We start from the raw sequence: 20,813 nt of genomic DNA on the forward strand, positions 1-20,813 counted from the left end.
TCTGGAAGTCCTTCTGGCTGATCTTCCTTCAGTCTTCGAGAGTCTTCAAGCTTTATTTCCGACCCGGACAATTTTAGGGGTCTACAATGAGACCTAGCTAAATCAAATCTATGAAAAATTAGGAGCAAAATGAGTCTAATATGTAAAATTTTGCCTAGGCCCAATTCTAGCCCAATTACTAATCACACCATTTAGCTTTGCTAAATGCCACCCCCACTCCCACTACTGAAAAATTAAAAAAAAAATAGTGTACTTCTAGGTTAGGTTAAATGGAGTTAAAGTTCCCAAGTAACCTACCCTAGAAACAATATACAATGAGAAATAAAAGCAAATAAAGTTCCTCACAAATACAAAGGCAAAAATAGGCCTATACAAGGAAACTATGTACAAACTATACACAAGTAGAACTAGGCCTTCTCTTCATGGTAGAGTAGTCCAAGAGAAGAGTACCTTGGGCTTAGAAAGCCCACTAGTCTTCAAGAGGTCCAACTCTTCTTGTATGTTCCTGGCCATAGCTCTACTTATTGGGCCCTTGGCCCATGGTCTATCAGTTGTATTCCAAATCCAAAGCACCAAGAAAATAGAAGGATGTTCGTAAAAAGATCATATCAACCATGTATCCCTATGGAGAAACCTCTGTCTATCTCTTCGTGTATGAATCATGAACTCAGGGCACGCCCGGGCCTTCGAGTTTTGCTAAGGAACACGTGTAAATAGAAAGTATTGTTTTAAATGCCGTAACACTCTTTCATTTCTCTTCTCCCTTTAAATATTCACTCTAGGCCTCATCCACTAACCCCAAATAAACAAAGCTTATTTGCAATAGAAATGTTATTCGGACAATAACATGGAAAGGGTAGGAGAGAAGTAATCACGTGAATTCAAACATGACTAAGGTTTAATAAAATAAAGACATCCCATATCTCACGAGCGCTGCAAAAAATGAAGGCCTCGCAGGAAACCCACTAAGGGGGCTGTGCAAAAGTTAGAGCAAGATCTGCTAGGCAACCCACAAGTAAAAATGGGTAACCTAGGAAAAAGAAAAAATCGAAAGAAAAATGTCCGCTAGGGAACACATCTCAAGTGACCTAGGCAAAAGTTAGGACGTTAAAGCAGCAACCTAAGTTGAAAACTGAAAGGCGGCTCAGAGGAATCATCCAATCAGAGTACGACCCTAAGTCATCACTCCACTTTCCAAAAAGGCTAAAACACAATGATAGCTTATTTGTAGCAAATATGCTTTGTTTAATAGCCATAAACACTAAAGCCCACCTTGGCCAGCCATTCTTCTAAAAACCCTTTTTGAAAAAAAATTCTTTCTAACATCTTTTGAAAAAAATACAAACATCCCCTTTCTTCTTTTCCCTTGACCCTTATGACATTAAAATGGTACCGAAAAGATACACGGAAAATGCACAGTAAATACTCACAAAGGGAAGACAGAGATGTCCCTGAACAGAGTTTGGAGACATTTGACTAGATAATTAAGGAGTCACTAAGACCTTGGGTTCAAAGGAATATATCCCAATAATAATCAGAAATGGCACGAATAGAAAGGAATCGTCAACATTAACCTTAACGCGTACAGGTTAATTTCTCGATAAAAAAAAATTTGAATTGCATGTTTAGGAACAAACACATGAGCATAAACTGCATCGCATGCATATGAGGTAGGGGCATATGGAAGGGCTTTAGACAAAAAAAATGGAATAAATAAAAGAATCATTCCTGTCTTGCATTTTCATTACATCCATGCATCCATGCATTCTACTTGCTATGAGGAATTACTTCTATAGTCCTAACAAGGGTCCTTGGACTAGGAAGGATGGGTTCTCTAAGAATAAGAATAAGATCCTCACTATAGTGTAGTTTAAGTGTAAAACTAAATCCTAAAAATATGAAAGTACTAAAACTATAAGAAACTAATGAAGTACTCCTACCGGGTGTGGTCATTCAGTTGGCCAATAGGAGTGTTGCCCACCCCATAGGTTTTGTAGAGGATGTCTTGGTTCGGGTTGGTGAGCTTATTTTTCCCGCAGATTTTTATGTTCTTGATATGGAGGAGGGAGCCCCGATCCCCTACCCCAAAAAATGGTCCCCAACAGGAATACAAAGAATTCTCTCACCAACTATGTACAAGGTTTCGTAAACAATTTCCCTTTCGTGTGTGTGTGTATATATATATATATAGATAGATTCTCATATCTCATATCATGTTATCTCATACTATCATGTCACAGGTCACATGTTCACTTTTCACATACTATGGTATCTTGCCTAAAGTACCCTATGTAGTAACCTAAGAGCCTACAAGAAAACAAAGTGAATATAATAAGGAAACTGCCTAGACAACCTTTGATCAGATTATTTGTTAGATACAACATGGAAGAGGGTGTAAAGAGTTTAGAAGAGTCGTATAACCTAATTTGGTCTTGAAGAGAAGTAGTCAAGTTAAGATCAAAGAAGTTTGAACATACCTTAAGATCAAAAATAGAAAATAAGACACCATGAGATGTATCTAATAAACAACATAAACCAAAGGTTGGGTGCTTTATTAGAATAACTAAAGTAAAAGAAGTCCTAAATAGACAATGGTTGTCTACTTTGGGCACCACCAAAGTAGTAACATAAGAAGTAGAACTAGGTGAAGTCTACTTCTTCTGCACTAGACTAAGAACTTGAGATCTTTTCTTTTAAAAAATATTTTGGTTGTGGATATTAAGATCTAAGTATGTGGAAGTAGTAGAAAAAGAGCTAAAATCTTTATGAAGAAGAAAAGTCTTTTTACATTCATTTTCAATAGAAAAATGACTTTCCTTTATCACAAGATTTTTGGAGGAGACGCTATCTTCTTTACTCTTTTCTAAAAGTAGTGTGATGGCAACCCTCCTTGCATGGATTGAGTTAGGACCATCAAAGAGGGAAGACTGGACTCCTTGGATCATGGAACTCAAGGTTTCTAGCCTTGGTGATGGAGATGGGTGAATGTTGTTTATGGAGGCTAGGTGTTTGATGAAATGCTAAGGTGGTACTCTAGGGTTTTGGCTCACTTCATTGATGGATGAAGGCCACTCCTAAAGGTGAGAACACTCACAGTGAAGATGAGAAGGATAGTTGGCCGAAATGACCAAGGGGAGTAAGGAAAGAATTTTAAGGCTCAAAGGCTCTTTAATATCATAAATTCCAAAGTATTTACAAGGTTGCTAGCCTAGGGTATTTATAGAATGGAGGATGCATTTAGGGTTACATTTGAGAGTGCTTGGCTGAAAAATGCAAGCCAAATGCACTTCAAATGAAACCTAAATTAACCCTAGATGCTACTTGGTGGCCAAGGATGGAATCTTTGGGTTTGGGTAAGCTACATCTAGGTGCATGATAAGACCATGCAACCTAGGTGCCCTCCACTTGGGCCTAAACCTTGCCAAGTCCAAAAATAAATCCAAGGCTACCAAAAAACACGTCTAGGCCTTATTTTCTTACCCTAGTAAAATACCCTAGCTATAAAATAAAATCCTATAATCTAAGGCACCCCATAATACAAGGGTAAAATGGGAAATACAAGTAAAAATAAATCCTATAACTAAGGTACCCAAAATACAAGGGTAAAATAGAAAATTAAAGACAAGGGTAAAATAGGAATAAATCCTATACTAATAGAAAAAAATGTAGGAGCTAAGGCCTAAAAGTAGGCCCATTCCTCTTATGATTTTCAAAACTAACCCATTCCTCTTGCCTCCTTCAATATATCACATCTTGGTCTACTTAGCCTTAGTGTGATTCCATCATTCCCTCTCTCTTGAAAAGAATTTGACCTCAAATCAAGAGGTTCTTTATGGTGGACGTCATGACCAGCAAAAACATAAAAATAAGCATTAGAGGCAATAGTATATGATATAAATGGAAAGTGCATCCTAAGAGGAGTTCCACTAAAAATGCTAAAAAGATTTTCTAAACTAAAAGGACTAGACTCTCTAATGCTAAGGATAGGATCCTCCCCATGATGAAGTCTAGGTGTATAACTAAAGTCTAAAAAGGTAAAAAGACTAAAACTATAGCACTCTAAAGCATTAGTCCTAAGAACTAAAATATATTGTTGAAGGTACCTAGTGTAGTGACCTAGGTATGTCTTGGAAAATAAAGAAAACTTAACTAAAAAATTACCTAAACAACTTTTTGTTGCATTATTTGTTAGATACATATGAGAAAATGGTGTTAAGAGGAGTCTAGAAGACTCATATAGTCTAAGTTTGTCTTGTGGGGAAATAGCCAAGTTAAGTTCAAATAAGTTTGAACTTCCCTCAAGATCAAAAATGGAAAATATGACACCATGAGATGTATCCAACAAACCATACAAACCAAAAGTTGGGTTCTTTATGAAGAGAACTAAAGTAGAAAGAGTCTTAAAGAAAGAAGGCTTATCTACCTTGGGCACCACCAAGGAAGTAGCAAAAGAAGTGGGACGAAGTGAAGTCCAATTCTTGTTCACTAATTCTTGAAGTTGAGATTCTTTTTCTTGAAAAGGGATTTGTTTTTGAATCTCCACTTCATAACTAGTGGTAATATGAGAGAAAGAGTTAAGGTCTTGATGAATAAAGAGAGTCTTTTTTAAATCTTTTTCAATGGTAAAGTGACTTTCTTTAAGCACAAGCCCTCTGGAAGAAATATTATCCTCCTTACTCTTCTATAAGAGTATTGTTTGTTGTTTTTCTTTTTCTAACCACTCTTCAACTCTCTCTATACTTTTTTTTTCTTTCTTTATTTGTATTTTCTTTTCTTTTTCCTCTCTTCTAAGTTCTTCGTCTCTTTTTGTAGTTTCTTCCTCATGTATACTATTAGGGATTCTAACCCTTTTGCCTATTTGAGACCTAGTTGGAACAACCCTAGGTTTGGATCCACTAGTTTCTACAACCAATTTTGCAAGTAAATTTCTTATTTCCTTATTATTCTTTTCATTTTCTTTTTCTCTTTTTCTAAGCTCTTCTTCTCTTTTTATATTTTCCTCTTCTTTTTTTCTTAGGTACTCTTTTAATTCCCTAAGTTCATCCGTAACACTAGGTCTACTGCTATATGAGTTTTGCCCATGCACACTTGAATCAAGAAAGATTTTCAAAAAGAATTTCAAAAAGGTTTTCACAAAGAGTGAGTGATGAAAAAGTTTTCACAAAAGTTCTAAGGGTGCAAGATTGGTATAAAAAGGCCTAAGTGTACAAATTGAACTATCAAGGGAGGTAGACTACTAAGAATCACTTAAAACCCAAGCTTTTTCAAGTAAAAATCACTAAGCCCTTTTACACTTTCTCACAAAACAATTTTGCACAAGAATTTTGTGTGTGTGTGCACAGACCCTTAGTAGGCAAAAAGAGGCCTTCTAAAAAAATAACAAGTTAAAAGAAACCTAAACAATTATACTACCAAAGCACTAAAGCATGCAAAGAAGGAAACTAAAGCATTTGCTCATTTTTCTACTCAAAAGGCATATATAATTTGTCTAATTCTGATAACTAGAGAAAAAGTTATGGTCATTTGAAGTTTTGCTAAAAACTAGTTTGAAAAATTTTTGTATCTCCAAATCTGGACCACCTTGAGGGCCTCTATTATTTTTCACACAAAATATGGGTTGAAAGAAGTTATCACACAAAATTTGAGGCAAAAATAACAAGTCTAGCTATCAAAAACAAAAATCCCAATTAATTGGCAAAATTGGGTACTATTCATCACTATTGACGCGCACATGAAATTGCAACATTTCAACAACTTGGACCCGATTTTCATACCCCAAATAGAGGAGTAGTAGACAGCAAAAATAGAGTATGCCCACACACACTAAATGAAAACAGAGCACACACGCACCAAAATAGAGCAAAAACGCACCAAAAATAGAGCCAAAACGCACCAAACATGCACCAGAAACGCACCAACATGCACCAAAAATAGAGTTACCCTATTAACTCACTACAGTTCACAATTAACACACGGACAGAGACACACTAACATACACAACCACAAACACGAACATAACACAACACACACTATATTATGAACCTTTGGCTAGAGTGATGCTCCCTGGCAACGGCGCCAAATTTGACCGATGTCATACCCGATCAAATTTTATGAAATTTTTAGTACTAGGAAGCGACTCCTAGGTCGTCTCTCAAGGAGCAACAAGCCAGTTCGAGGTTCTTATGATGCAAACACGAATACACACACTATGGGGGGAAATTCAGATTCAAATAAATAAATACGTGAACAGTAATCAATGAAACAGTGTATTCTCCAACTCAATTATAACACACAAATCATTGGTTCGAAATATCACCTTCTATCATTTTAAACCTTGGTTCAGTTCTAGTAATCACTAAACGTCATTACCATTATTTGAACGCACACAAATAAAACATTAGCATACATTCATTCCTCTATTTCATGGGATTAAGCAAACCATGAGCAGAGCATTTGGTCCAGTTGAACGAATACCATTAAGCATGGAAAAAAACAAGTTTTAGAACACGAAAATGCAATGAAACAAATAGACCACAATGAGCATTAAACTGAGTTAGAAAATATTACAGGTTAGCCTTCCATGGAGGAAGACATCAAGAAGAAAACAAAATGAGAAATGGAAGAAGAGGAAGAAAACAAAATGCAAAAGGGAACAAACTACAAAAAAGTGAGTCTCCAAAAATGGCTTCCTTCAAAACTCGTCCAGGAGCCAAAGAGGGAGTGGTAGCTAGGTTCCCTTTGTCCCCTTAGGCTGACCTAAATAAATTGACCTAGGTTCCCTACGAATTTTTGAATTCGGGTCCAACTATTGGGCTAACGTAGTTGGCCCATTACACACCAAAAAAAACAAAATAGAAAACTAAAATAAAAACTATGCTGAAGTTGGTCCACGTGGCAGGTCCATGTGGCAATGCTCCTAGTCCAATAAGTGCTTCCAAGTTCTCTGCAAAAAATGATTATGAAATTAATTAGGCTAATAAATCCAATTAAATGAAGTTCCAGATTAATAGCCCAATAAACCTCAAAACAATAAAATATGGCAAGAGAAAATAATTAGGCACTAACAATATTTAATGAGAGATTACAAAGGTAAGAAAATGCACGAAAATTATGATTTATCAACCATCCATACCAAAATTTTTCAGTAGCTCATTGCAATACTTGCTTTGACTTATAAAGATACTATCATTCATTTGCTTAATTTGTAATCCAAAGAAAAATGTAAGTTCTCCTATCATAAACATCTCAAATCACTACAAGAAAAATGCAAATTTTCGACGGAAAATTTTTGATGGATATGAATCCGTCGGAAAATATAAATTTTCTGACAGAAAATTTCTGATGGATATTTCCGTCGAAAATTTCTGATCAATTTATATTTCCAACGGAAATTTCCGATGGAATTTTTCGTCAAAAATTTTTCGCTGGAAATATAAATCCATCAGAAATTTCTGACAGAAATTTTCTGACGGAAATATAAATCCGTCGAAAATTTTCGACGAAAAATTTTCGATGGAAGATTCCATCGGAAATTTTCGACAGATTTATATTTTCATCAGAAATTTTTGACAAAAATATAAATCCGTCAAAAATTTTTGTTTCGTCAGAAAATTTAAACCATAGCACACTTCCTAATGTCCATTGTTTTAACTCTTCGAGAATCCGATGATCGTTTTTTTTTTGAAATTTATAAATATTATTTTTAATATTATAAAATGAATAAATTTTATTTTTATTTTGTAAAAAATATTTTTCATTAATTTTATCTTTTTAAAATGACTTAAATATGTTTTTAATCCTTATAAAATTAATAAGTTTTGATTTTAGGTTCTATAAAAAAAAATTTCATTTTCTAAAATTGGAATTTTTATTTTTAATTCTTATTTTTTTATGTAATCATTTTTAACTACTTTTTATTTTAAAAAAAAAAAAGATAAATAATTATCTTAGGTGTCACTTACAACAATTAGGTACTATTATCATATTGATATTTAACACCTCTAAAGTTTTTTTTAGTTTTTTTAAAATAAATATTATTTATCTACCTTAAAATAATAATCAAACTAGTGAATTTATATTTTAGAGGGATGAAAATCAAAGAAAAATATTTTACTCATTTTACAAGTACGAAACAATCTTTATAAATCTTACAATGATGAAAAATAAAGAAAAAAATTTACAAAGACCAAAATCAAAATCACTCATCTTATAGGGACTAAAATATATTTAAACCTTCTAAAATTAATATTTTCAATCTTAAAAATTATTTTAAATAAATAATATTTATTTTTAAATATTTATAAAATACTTAGAAATGTTAGTATATTGTCTTTAAAATTATAGTAAGCAAGTTCAAGTGTGAATATTTTCATATTTGTGTGTTTCATGAGTTTTCTATTAAATAATTAGTACATATATTAGTTTATTTAACATAAATAGTAGTTTTATATTTTAGAAGAAAAAACAAAATTTTTATTTTCTAGAAGTAATAAGCTTAAAATTACACACACACACACACACACACACACATATATATATATATATATATATAATATAGGGGGTTATAATTATACCAGTGTAAGTTTTACTAAGTATTACACCGCTCAATAACTTTATATTAAATGTGAATTTTGTAAATCCAACCGTTAAATTGAAAGTTTATATCACTTTATACGTGTATATCAAATTTTGTTAAAATTGAACAACAACTGAAAGGTAATCAAAGTGTTCATATTTTACTGTATTTTGAAATGAATATATTACATCAATTTTGTTTTATAAAAATGAAGAATCAAATCATTTTGGATTAATATAAAATTTTGTATATATGATTTAAGAGTAAAGAATTTTCAATTTAACGGTTGGATTTACAAAATTCTCATTTAATATAAAGTTATTGAGCGGTGTAACGCTTAGTAAAACTTACACCGCTCAATAACTTTATATTAAATGTGAATTTTGTAAATCCAACCGTTAAATTGAAAATTCTTTACTCTTAAATCATATATACAAAATTTTATATTAATCCAAGATGATTTCTTATAAAATAAAATTAAATCTGTCAGAAAATTTATATTTTTGATGAAAATTTTTTTGTAGGAAAAACTATATTATTGATGGAATATTTCTGACAAATTTATATTTGTCAAAAATGTAAGAACTGGTTTTAAATTTGGTATGAAAATATTATGATATAATTAGATAAGATTTTAAGTTAGTATTTTATTAATGGTTGATAATTAGAAAATAAAACAAAGATAAATACATTTTTTTTTTAATTTTATATGTTTGATTTAAGATAACTTACAAAATAACTTTTGGTAAAGTTATTCCGCTCAATAACTCATGGTGTATGTTGAATTTCATCGATCTAATTAATTGTTAAATTAAATGTTATTAAATTTTATTAATAATTAATATATAAAAAATTAATTAGCTTTGGAATAAATTATTTGCTAATTAACAATATAATTGAAATTAATTATTTTAAATTATTTAACTAAAATATTTTTGTATAACTAATATCTGGTTTTAAATTTGATATGAGAATATTATGATATAATTAAGATTTTTAAGTTAGTATTTTATTAATGGTTGATAATTAAAAAATAAAACAAGGATAAATACATATTTTGAATTTTATATGTTTGATTTAAGGTAAATAAATATATTAAATTAATTAATAATTTATTTAAAACGTTAAAATTTAATTTATAAGTATGTAATAAATAAATATTTATAATTTTATAAATTATATTATCATTATAAATTATAAAATTAAATAATTTAAATTATAATTTTAAATAGAAATAAGTAGATGTTAATTATAAAAGTAAGTACATATAAATAAAGAATAATTGAATATATTATTATTATTATTCGTAATATAAAATTATTATATATTATTATTATAGTACAAGTATGAGATGATATATTTGAGGATGATTTAAATGAATTAATTTGTACAAGTTATACTAACAACATATATATACATTTGGGTAGCTTACTCATCAGATCTTCATAGTTAAGTGTGTTTGACCTGGAGTAGTATAAGGATGGGTGACCTTCTGGGAAGTTTCCCAGAAATTGCACAATTAAGGATAAAACACGCTAAAAAGTGAAATGTCATGAAATAAAACCCTTGAGAGGCCAAATATGAGGGCTGTTACATTAATAAATTTATTAAAATTAAAAAAAATTATAATTTTTGACGGAATTTTTTGACAGAAATATCTGTCAAAAATTCCTAACAAATTTTTTTTTCGATGGATTTAAATCTGTAGAAAAAAAAATCCATCGAAAATTTACCCTTTTCCCTCGAAAATTAGCATTTTTCTTGTAATGAATTCATCTTGCATAGTCTTTGCAAATTCTTCACATAGAGAGAGATTAGTAGAACCAAAAACAATGTCATCCACATAAATTTGAACATACATTGTATCTTTCTTAAATTTCTTCACAAATAATGTGTTGTCTACTTTACCTCTAACATAATCATTTTCAACAAAAAAATTTCTTAGTCTATCATACCATGATCTTGGTGCTTGTTTTAAACCATAGAGTGCCTTTTTAAGTTTCTATACATGATTTGGATACTTATAATCAACAAACCAAGGTGGTTGTCCAACATAAACTTCTTCTTGAACAAAACCATTTAGAAAAGCACTTTTAACATCCATTTGGTATAGTTTGAAGTTCATTATTGAAGCATAAGCAAGTAGTAATCTTATAGCATTTATTCTAACTACAACGAAAATGTCTCATCATAATCAATTCCCTCTTCTTGATTATACCTTTTAGCAACTAATCTTGCTTTATTTCTTATAATGATTCCAGATTATCAAGCTTGTTCCTAAATACCCTAGTTCCAATTATAGGATGATCACTTGGTAATGGCACTAAGTCCCAAACTTCATTCATTGTGAACTGGTTTAATTCCTCTTGCATAGCCATTTGCCAATGTTCATCATGTAATGCTTCACTTATTGTTTTGGGTTCAACTTGTGAAACAAAAGCCATTGTGTTACAAATTTTCTTCATAGATCTTCTAGTAGTTACTCCTTTACCAATTTCACCAATTATATTATTAATTGATAAATCCTTAGAAGTTCTCCTCCATTCCTTAGGCAATTGTTCACTTGTTTTTTCAATGGTTTCTTTTGATTCACTCTCTTTAGGCATCTCACTTTGTTCATTTTCTAAGGGAGGTTGATCAAGCAATTCAGATAAATCTCCCACTTCAGTTTGCTTTATTTCTTGCTGATTCGTTTCATCAAAAACTACATGTACAGATTCTTCAACTACTAAGGTTCTCTTATTAAACATTCTATAAGCTTTACTATTTGTAGAGTAACACAAGAAAATTGTTTCATCAGCTTTAGCATCAAATTTACCAAGTTGTTCCTTACCATTATTCAGCACAAAGCATTTACTGCCAAATACTTTGAAGTATGAGATATTAGGCTTCCTTCCTTTGTAGATCTCATATGATGTTCTTTTTATAATAGGCATAATTAGAACTTTGTTTAATACATGACATGTTGTATTTATTGCATTAGCCCAAAAGTATTTAGGTAGATTAGTCTTGTCGCCACCGGCCCAAACGGGCCTCGGCGGTCGCGAAGACGGTCGAGCTCGCTTTTATTTTAGTTTTGAAAATGTATTGGATTATTAGAACGACTTGTTCTCAAACTGAGACCTTGTCGATCTTATCCAATTTATTTATTAAATGTCTCACCAATCCATGTTAATCCCAAGCGGGACCCTCTATGGATTAGTGGTTTTCGTAGTAAAAGGGTTCGTGGAGTCGCCACCAATGTTTTACTCAAAACATTGGAAAAAGGGATAAGGCAATTGATTTTATAAATCAACTTCGGCCATTACAACCAGAGTTGGGTAAGGGAGTCGGTTACGTGTGGGGAAGGTGTTAGCACCCCATAACGCCCCTTTCGGGTTCCCTATGACAGATTATTTCTAAAAATAATAGTACAAAATTACTAAATTACCCCTATTTATTCTAAGCAATTATAAATTAACTATCTACATGATGACAGTTTAATATGCACACAGAAAGCAGTAAAAGAAGGGATTTTTAGAAAAGAAACCTCTTGAAGCGTGCTTTTTATATATCAAGTAAAACTGGGAAGCTTTTTGGCGTTCCCTCGCTCTACAAGCCCGCTCACTCCTTCCTAAAAAATAATTTTTGACTTGGAAATCCGATGGATTTCCCTTCGACTTAGTTCGAGACTCAAGCAAAATGCTCAGAACTCAAAAACTTCGTCGGATCAACTCTCCGAGTGATTTCTAGGCAGAGCACTGCTCAAAAAAACCCAGAATACTCAAGAAGAGGGTTAAAACTGTGTGTAAAAGTGTGTAATGACGTCAAAATGACGCCATATTTATAGGGAACAGGCGCAATACGGGCTATGGAATCAATACGGCCGTATTGAAATTTTTGAACTTCAATACGGTCGTATTGAGTTCAATACGGCCGTATTGAAATTCAGAAATTTCAATGCGCCCGTATTGAGTTCACTGCGGCTGTATTGAAGCTTCAATACGGCCATATTGATTTCAGTACGGCCGTATTGAAGTTTCAGAAACTTCAATACGCCGTATTGAGTTCACTGCGGCCGTGTTGAAGCTTCAATATGGCCGTATTAAGTTTAGTACGGCCGTATTGGGCTTCATTCCCTCCACTTCCTTATTTTAAGCTACTCTAAGACCTCTAAACCTACAGATAGCCATCCTATGGTCTTCTAGGAGTCCTTCTGGCTGACTTTCCTTCGATCTTTGAGGGTCTTCGAGTTTTATTTCCGACCCGGACAATTTTAGGGGTCTACAGCTGCCCCCCCTTTACTTAGTCGGACGGCCTTTTGGTGTACCGGCTGACAAGTAAAGGAGTTGACCCAATTGTCCGGGTGATGTACCGACCTTCTGACTTGTAATGTCTTCCGGTGGAAAATTGTTGAGTAGCCTCTCCAGGTGAGTGCATACCTCGGCGCTTCTGACATCCTCGGCAGCTGAGTTTACCCTCTCCAGGGTCAACTTCACTCGATGCCCGAGCCGGAAGTTGAACACCGACGTGCCTCTGGCGACGCTGGTGATTGAGTACCGTCTCTCCAGACCTAGCCTCACTCGACGCCCGAGCCGGAAGCTAGACACCAATGTGTTAACATCACACTGATGATTAAGTATTGCCTCTCCAGGCCCAACCTCACTCGCCGCCCGAGCCGGAAGTTAGACACCAATGCACCTCTGATGACGCTGATGGTTGAGTACTGTCTCTCCAGACCTAGCCTCACTCGACGCCCGAGCCGGAAGCTAGACACCAGTGTGTTAACATCACCCTGATGATTGAGTACCGCCTCTCCAGGCTCTGCCGCTTAACATTTGGCAGTTGAGTTTGCCCTCTCCAGGGTCTGCGTCTTAACATCGGCAGGTGAGTTTACCCTCTCCAGGGACTGCGTCTTAACATCGGCAGCTGAGTTTGCCCTCTCCAGGGTCTGCGTCTTAACATCGGCAGGTGAGTTTACCCTCTCCAGGGACTGCGTCTTAACATCGGCAGCTGAGTTTGCCCTCTCCAGGGTCTGCGTCTTAACATCGGCAGGTGAGTTTACCCTCTCCAGGGACTGCGTCTTAACATCGGCAGCTGAGTTTGCCCTCTCCAGGGACTGCGTCCGTGTCTTCTGATCACTTCGGCAATGCGAGTTTACCCTCTCCAGGGACTGCGTCTTAACATCGGCAGCTGAGTTTGCCCTCTCCAGGGACTGCGTCTTAACATCGGCAGCTGAGTTTGCCCTCTCCAGGGTCTGCGTCTTAACATCGGCAGGTGAGTTTACCCTCTCCAGGGACTGCGTCCGTGTCTTCTGATCACTTCGGCAATGCGAGTTTACCCTCTCCAGGGATTTGAGATGATTTTTGTCTCCACAGTCCACTATGCTGCTTCGACAGTTTTTTCTGATTTTGTGCCGCTGAGGGCTGGATAACGCAGGGATCCGTCTAGGGGATGTGCAGTCATTCATAGGTTCCTGTGCCCCAACTTGCATTGCATTGTTGGTACCCATGGGGAATTTCTGAATCCTTGGGGTGTGGACACAGATGCTCTCTCTTTGAGTTGAGCGATGCCTTATGTTTGGCTGATGTCCTTTGACGTTGGTGGAGTATCCCGGTTGTCCTTATTCGGGTGACTCTTTTCAATTTTCTGATTTTGTAGCCTCTGTGTAGGCTATTATCCACTAGGGAATTCTGTCATTCATTTCTTGACTGGCCTCTTCTGTTAGGCAGATAATCTTGATGTTCGGTGCTTGGCTGGATGTCGCATTCCGCTTGGGGAATATTTATTGAGATTTTTTATTTTTTCTCCTTTTGTAGGGATGCCTCTTGAGTAGGCGATTGGGGATTTGGGGATCTTGTGTATCCCAGAGTATTATTTAGGAAGCCTCTGCAGGCTTAGTCTCACTCTTCGTTTGAGTTGGAAAGCTATCTTCCACTGAGGAAGTCTAAGTCCTTTGACTTGGATATTTTGTTTGGATCATGCTTCCGTTGGGGAATTTTGCTGATCTCGCTTTGATAGCTTTCACTGGGGAATTTGGCCCGTGAGTGGAAGCTGAGATATCTCTGGGGGGTATTATTTCTGCGAGCCTCTCCAGGCTCAATTATTCTGTACAATTTGTCGAGTATTATTTCGGCGAGCCTCTCCAGGCTCAGTTATTCTGTACGATGAATTGATATTTTTTGTTCAGCCCGAGAATGCGAGCTGAGACGTCTTTTGGGGAGTATTATTTCGGCAAGCCTCTCCAGGCTCAGTTATTTTTAGAGAGTATTATTTCGGCAAGCCTCTCCAGGCTCAATTATTCTGTGAGAGTATTATTTCGGCGAGCCTCTCCAGGCTCAGTTATTCTGAAAGAGTATTATTTCGGCGAGCCTCTCCAGGCTCAGTTATTCTGAAAGATGTGAAATCTTTGTCTTTTTTTTGTCGACTTTTGACTTTTTCTGTATTTTTGCCTTTTTTGTCATTTTTTGGCTTTTTCTGTATTTTTGCCTTTTTTTGTTGTTTTTCGGCTTTTTCTGTACAGAAATGTCTCAGTTATTCTGAGAGAGTATTATTTCGGCGAGCCTCTCCAGGCTCAGTTATTTTGAGAGTATTATTTTGGCGAGCCTCTCCAGGCTCAGTTATTCTGAAAGAGTATTATTTCGGCAAGCCTCTCCAGGCTCAGTTATTTTGAGAGAGTATTATTTCGACAAGCCTCTCCAGGCTCAGTTATTCTGTGGGAGTATTGTTTCGGCAAGCCTCTCCAGGCTCAGTTATTCTGAGAGTATTCTTTCGGCAAGCCCCTCCAGGCTCAGTTATTCTGAGAGTATTCTTTCGGCAAGCCTCTCCAGGCTCAGTTATTCTGTATGACGCTGTTGATTTTCTGAATCTTTGCATTTTGTTTGCTGCTGTCATACACAAGCAATTTTTCTATTTTTCTATTTTATGCGATTGCTTTATGATAAGGTCTTTGAATGTGCAACTAATGTGTGTGATGCATGGAATGCAAGCTTTATTATTTGTTTATTATATATATATATTTTTTTTTTTAGAAAGATGAATGGCTCTCCCTATCCTCTTCTTCTATTTAGAGGAACTTCTGTCATTGACGCGAGGGAATATTTTCGTGAGCCTTTGAATGTAGGAGTTTAAAGATTTTATAGGAACCCCTCCAGTTTTCTTTTATTGACCGATTATTAAGAGTTTCGTACAATTTTTAGAAACATCAATTTAAAGGCATAATCACAAGGTCAAGAGAGAAAAGAAACAAATGGATATTTTATTGATATTCAAATGTTTATACAGAAAGATTTACAAAGGGATTTTCTGAAGAATGGCTGGCCAGGGTAGGCTGTACATTTTTGGCTTAAACAATTACATCTGTGATTGCTGCCCTTCCCGTTCCCTAGTTGCTTCGGGTGAGATGCCTGAGCCAGGAGTGTAGATGCTGCAAGACGCTTGCTTCTAGAAGATTATCACTTGAAACGCCTTTTCGGTTTTCGATTCAAGTGATCGTTGCTTGCTTTACTTTTTGCATCTTATTCTTTTGCCCCTAATTTTTGCCTAGGACATGTCCTAGCGGGGATAATTTTGCCTTTGTTTTGCCTAGTACCCTTGTACTGGCGGGCTTTTCGTTTTGCCCTAACTTTTGCCTAGGATGCCCTTTTTGGGTTTTCATCCTAGCGGGCTGATGCAAGCAACGTCTTCAAGCATAATACTTCTTTACCACGTCAGCATTGACTGGGTATCGAAGTTCTTCTCCGTCCATGTCTGTGAGAATCAATGCTCCTCCGGAGAAGGCTCGCTTCACCACGTATGGTCCTTCGTAATTTGGGGCCCACTTTCCGATTTTGTCCTTTTGAGCTGGTAGCAATTTCTTCATCACCAGCTCTCCCTCATGGTAGATTCGAGGATGGACTTTCTTGTCAAAAGCCTTTTTGATCTTCCTTTGGTAGGCTTGACCATGGCATATGGCGTTCAGTCGTTTTTCTTCGATAAGGTTCAATTGGTCGTATCGACTTTGAACCCATTCTGCCTCGGAAAGTTTTGCTTCCATGATTACTCTCAGAGAAGGTATCTCGACTTCAACCGGCAGAACTGCCTCCATTCCATAAACAAGGGAGAATGGAGTAGCTCCTGTGGATGTACGTACTGAAGTCCTATAACCATGGAGAGCGAAAGGTAGCATCTCATGCCAGTCTTTGAATGAGACAACCATCTTTTGTACTATCTTCTTGATATTCTTATTGGCTGCCTCGACTGCCCCATTCATCTTTGGTCGATATGGGGAAGAGTTGTGGTGCTGAATTTTGAACTCTTTGCACAGTTCTTCCACCATCTTATTGTTCAAATTGGATCCATTATCAGTGATGATTTTGTCGGGAATACCGTATCTGCATATGATATTCTTTCTGATGAAGGATGTTACCACCTTTCGGGTCACATGAGCATACGATGCCGCTTCTACCCATTTGGTGAAATAGTCAATGGCCACAAGAATGAACCTATGTCCATTAGATGCCTTTGGCTCAATGGGTCCAATAACATCCATGCCCCACATTGCGAATGGCCAAGGCGAAGCCAACACGTTTAGTGGAGTTGGTGGAACATGAATATTGTCGGCGTATGCTTGACATTTGGGGCATTTTCGAACGTATTGGTAACAATCCTTTTCCATGGTCGACCAATAATATCCCGCCCTAAGGATTTTCTTTGTCATTGCAGGCCCGGGGATATGGGTACCGAAAACCCCCTCATGTATTTCTCTGATCACATTTTGAGCTTCGACCTGGTCTATACATCTCAACAAGACCGAGTCATAATTCTTTTTGTAGAGGGTTTCTCCAATCAACAGAAATCCCATGGCCCTTCTTCGGATATGCTTTTTATCATTATCGCTAGCCATATCAAGATATTCCCCTTTTGACAAATATTGTTTGATGTCATGGAACCATGGATAATCGTCAACAGCTTCATCTATCAGTAGGCAGAACGCTTGCTTATCGTGCCGCCGGATATTGATGATGGGCATTTCATGCTCCTTATCCAAGGCGAACATCGATGATAGTGTAGCAAGGGCGTCAGCGAACTGATTTTCCTCCCTTGGGATATATTCAAAGACGACATTTTGAAAGAATTGTATCAGGTCTTTGATATGCTCAACATATGGTATCAGCTTAGGATTTCGGACTTCCCATTCACCTCGCAGTTGGTGGATGACTAAAGCCGAATCTCCAAATACTTTGAGCTTTAGGATACCATTGTTGATTGCTGCTTGGATTCCTAACGCGCAAGCCTCGTATTCGGCCATGTTATTTGTACAGTCGAAGTTGAGTCTTGCCGTTAAGGGGATATGCTTTCCTTGTGGGGAGATTAATACTGTTCCAATCCCCTGCCCAAGCATGTTGGAGGCTCCATCAAAATACATGATCCACGCATCATCCTTGGGTTCCTCGTGTTGTAGGTTCATTATATCCTCATCGGGGAAATCGTCCTGAAGGGATTGATAGTCATTGGTCGGCCCGTGTGCTAGGTAATCAGCTAGGGTACTACCCTTGATGGCCTTTTGTGTGACATGTATGATGTCAAATTCTGATAATTGCACTTGCCATCGGGCAATCTTCCCAGTGATTATCGGTTTGTCGAACACGTACTTAATTGGGTCCATTTTGGAAACCAACCAAGTAGTATGCCTAATCATATACTGCCTGAGCCGTTGTGTTGCCCATGCTAACGCACAGCACGTCTTTTCTAGTGGCGTGTAGCGGGTTTCATAATCAAGGAACTTTTTGCTCAGGTAGTAGATGGCTTGTTCTTTCTTCTTTGTTTCATCTTGTTGTCCTAGCACAGCTCCCATGGACTCATCAAGTACCGTTAGATAGAGGATTAATGGTCTTCCCTCGACAGGTGGCACCAACACTGGTGGATTAGCCAAGCACTGTTTGATCTTATCGAAAGCTTGTTGACAATTCTCATCCCAAGATTCGGAATGATTTTTGCGCAACAGTTTGAATATTGGCTTGCACGTGTCAGTCAACTGTGCAATGAACCTTGCGACATAGTTCACCCTGCCAAGGAATCCTCTTATTTCTTTCTCAATTTTAGGAGGAGGCATTTCCATTATTGCCTTTATTTTATCGGGGTCCACTTCTATGCCTTTTTTGCTGACAATGAACCCAAGAAGCTTACCCGACCGAACTCCGAAAGTACACTTAGCCGGATTTAGCTTAAGCTGATACTTGCGAAGCCGATTGAATAATTTTCTCAAATACTGAATGTGGTTCATTTCGTCCTTCGACTTTGCGATCATGTCATCCACGTATACTTCAATTTCTTTGTGGATCATGTCGTGGAATAACGTCACCATCGCTCGTTGGTAGGTGGCACCCGCATTTTTTAATCCAAAAGGCATCACCCTGTAACAGAATGTGCCCCAGGGTGTAATGAAAGAAGTTTTTTCGCGGTCTTCCACATTCATCTTGATTTGGTTATACCCCGAGTATCCATCCATAAAGGAATAGAGTGTGTTTGTGGCTGTATGGTCCACGAGTGTATCGATGTGTGGCAAGGGAAAATCGTCCTTTGGACTGGCACGATTTAAATCCCTATAGTCAACACAAACTCTAACCTTCCCATTCTTTTTGATGACTGGCACGATGTTAGCCAACCATTCGGGATACTGGGATACAACCAAGAATCCCGCGTCTAATTGCTTTTCTACCTCCTCCTTGATCTTTAAAGACCATTCGGGCTTGATTCGTCGAAGCTTTTGTTTGATAGGTCGAAACCCTTCTTTCAATGGCAACTTATGCTCGACGATATTAGAGTCCAATCCGGGCATATCATGGTACGACCATGCAAATACGTCCTTGTATTCCCTCAATAGTTGGATCAATTGTGCCTTTATTTCATCACTGATATGGGTCCCAATGTTGACCTCTTGCAACTCTTGACCCTGCCCCAAATTTACGGTCTCCAATTTCTCTTGATATGGTTGGAGTAGACGAGCTTCTTGATCTAGCAATCTTTGCAGATCCGGAGAGATGGTCTCCTCATCACTGTCCAACTCAACCCATTCATCCTCGGCTTTTGGATCCCGGTCAGAGCGAGCAATCACAGACATAATTATTTATTGGTTCTGTTTAGGTTTAGAGTTTATTAATATTAATGAGAGAGAGAGAATAGAACAAAATGAGAGAATAATGTGTGAAAAATGCCTTTTTATTGATATATGTATGATGTACAAAACCCTTATTTACATGAAAGGTCCTCATGATCTCGGGTACTGATCATGAGTCCCTAAAAGAAAATTAAGAAAATTAAGGAGAGGCCCTATTATGGCTTGCCCTTCTCTCTACTCCTGCTTCGGCAGAGGGTTCTTGCTCACGTCGGGCGCTGTCGAATCGAAAGTGACCCACCCAGCATCAATAAGGCCTTGGACCTTGTGTTTGAGAGCTAGACAGTTCTCTGTTGAATGCCCTGGTGCTCCCGAATGGTATAGACATTTGTCTTGAGGCTTGTACCAATCGGGGTAAGGTGGGTCGATCTTTCTTGGTGGAACATAAGCTAGAAGTTTGGCTTCTACTAGCTTCGGCAGGAGATCGCTATAAGTGGTCGGAAGTTTATCAAACTTCTTCACAGGGGTAGATTGCGATCTTCCCGACTTCGAAGTGGAAGAAGACGAAGAGATGGTTATGGCGTTGACTCCTCCCTCTTTCTTCTTCCCGAAGGCCTTCTTAGCTTCATATGGTTGGGAAGGCTTAGCCAGCTTCCCACTTTTGAGTCCTTGTTCCACTCTTTCCCCAATAGTGATGATGTCCGAGAAGAGTGTCGTTGTGTTCCCTATCATTTTATCGTAATAGGGACCAGTCAATGAGTTGATGAATAAGGACACCGTCTCCTTATCCGACAGCGGGGGCTCTATCTGGGCCGCCAACTCCCTCCAACGTTGGGCGTACGCCTTGAAGGATTCATCATTCTTTTTACTCAAGGCTTGAAGATCTGACCTATCGGGTGTTAGGTCGATGTTGTATTTGTAGCGCTTGAGGAAGGCGTCGGCCAACTGCCTCCATGTGTGTACTAGATTTCCATCTAGCTGCATATACCAGTTGAGCACGGTATCAGCTAAGCTCTCTTGGAAGCAGTGGATCAAGAGCTTTTCATTTGTGGCATATGCAGCCATCTTGCGACAGTACATGGTGAGATGACTCTTGGGGCAAGTCGATCCCACGTATTTTGGGAAATCCGGCACTTTAAATTTAGGAGGGAATTGGATGTCCCT

The 20,813-nt window shown here is 37.1% G+C and overlaps 1 protein-coding gene across 1 annotated transcript; it reads right to left on the minus strand.

The window, feature by feature from the left end:
* Nucleotides 1–10,821: 10,821 nt before the first annotated feature.
* Nucleotides 10,822–11,511, minus strand: LOC145957307 (uncharacterized). Its single transcript, XM_083073539.1, has one exon. The coding sequence runs from the start codon at nucleotides 11,509–11,511 to the stop codon at nucleotides 10,822–10,824; it is 690 nt and encodes a 229-aa protein (XP_082929665.1).
* Between the last annotated feature and the right edge of the window lie 9,302 nt (nucleotides 11,512–20,813).

This window comes from Cajanus cajan, chromosome 4 (genome assembly GCF_000230855.2).
Source record: "Cajanus cajan strain Asha chromosome 4, NIPB_CcT2T_4, whole genome shotgun sequence".
NCBI classification, from domain to species: Eukaryota; Viridiplantae; Streptophyta; class Magnoliopsida; order Fabales; family Fabaceae; genus Cajanus; species Cajanus cajan.

What these genes read in the sequence shown, in the direction of transcription:
- LOC145957307 (XM_083073539.1), bottom strand. Translation starts at nt 11,511, where the DNA reads ATGCCTATTATAAAAAGAACATCATATGAGATCTACAAAGGAAGGAAG.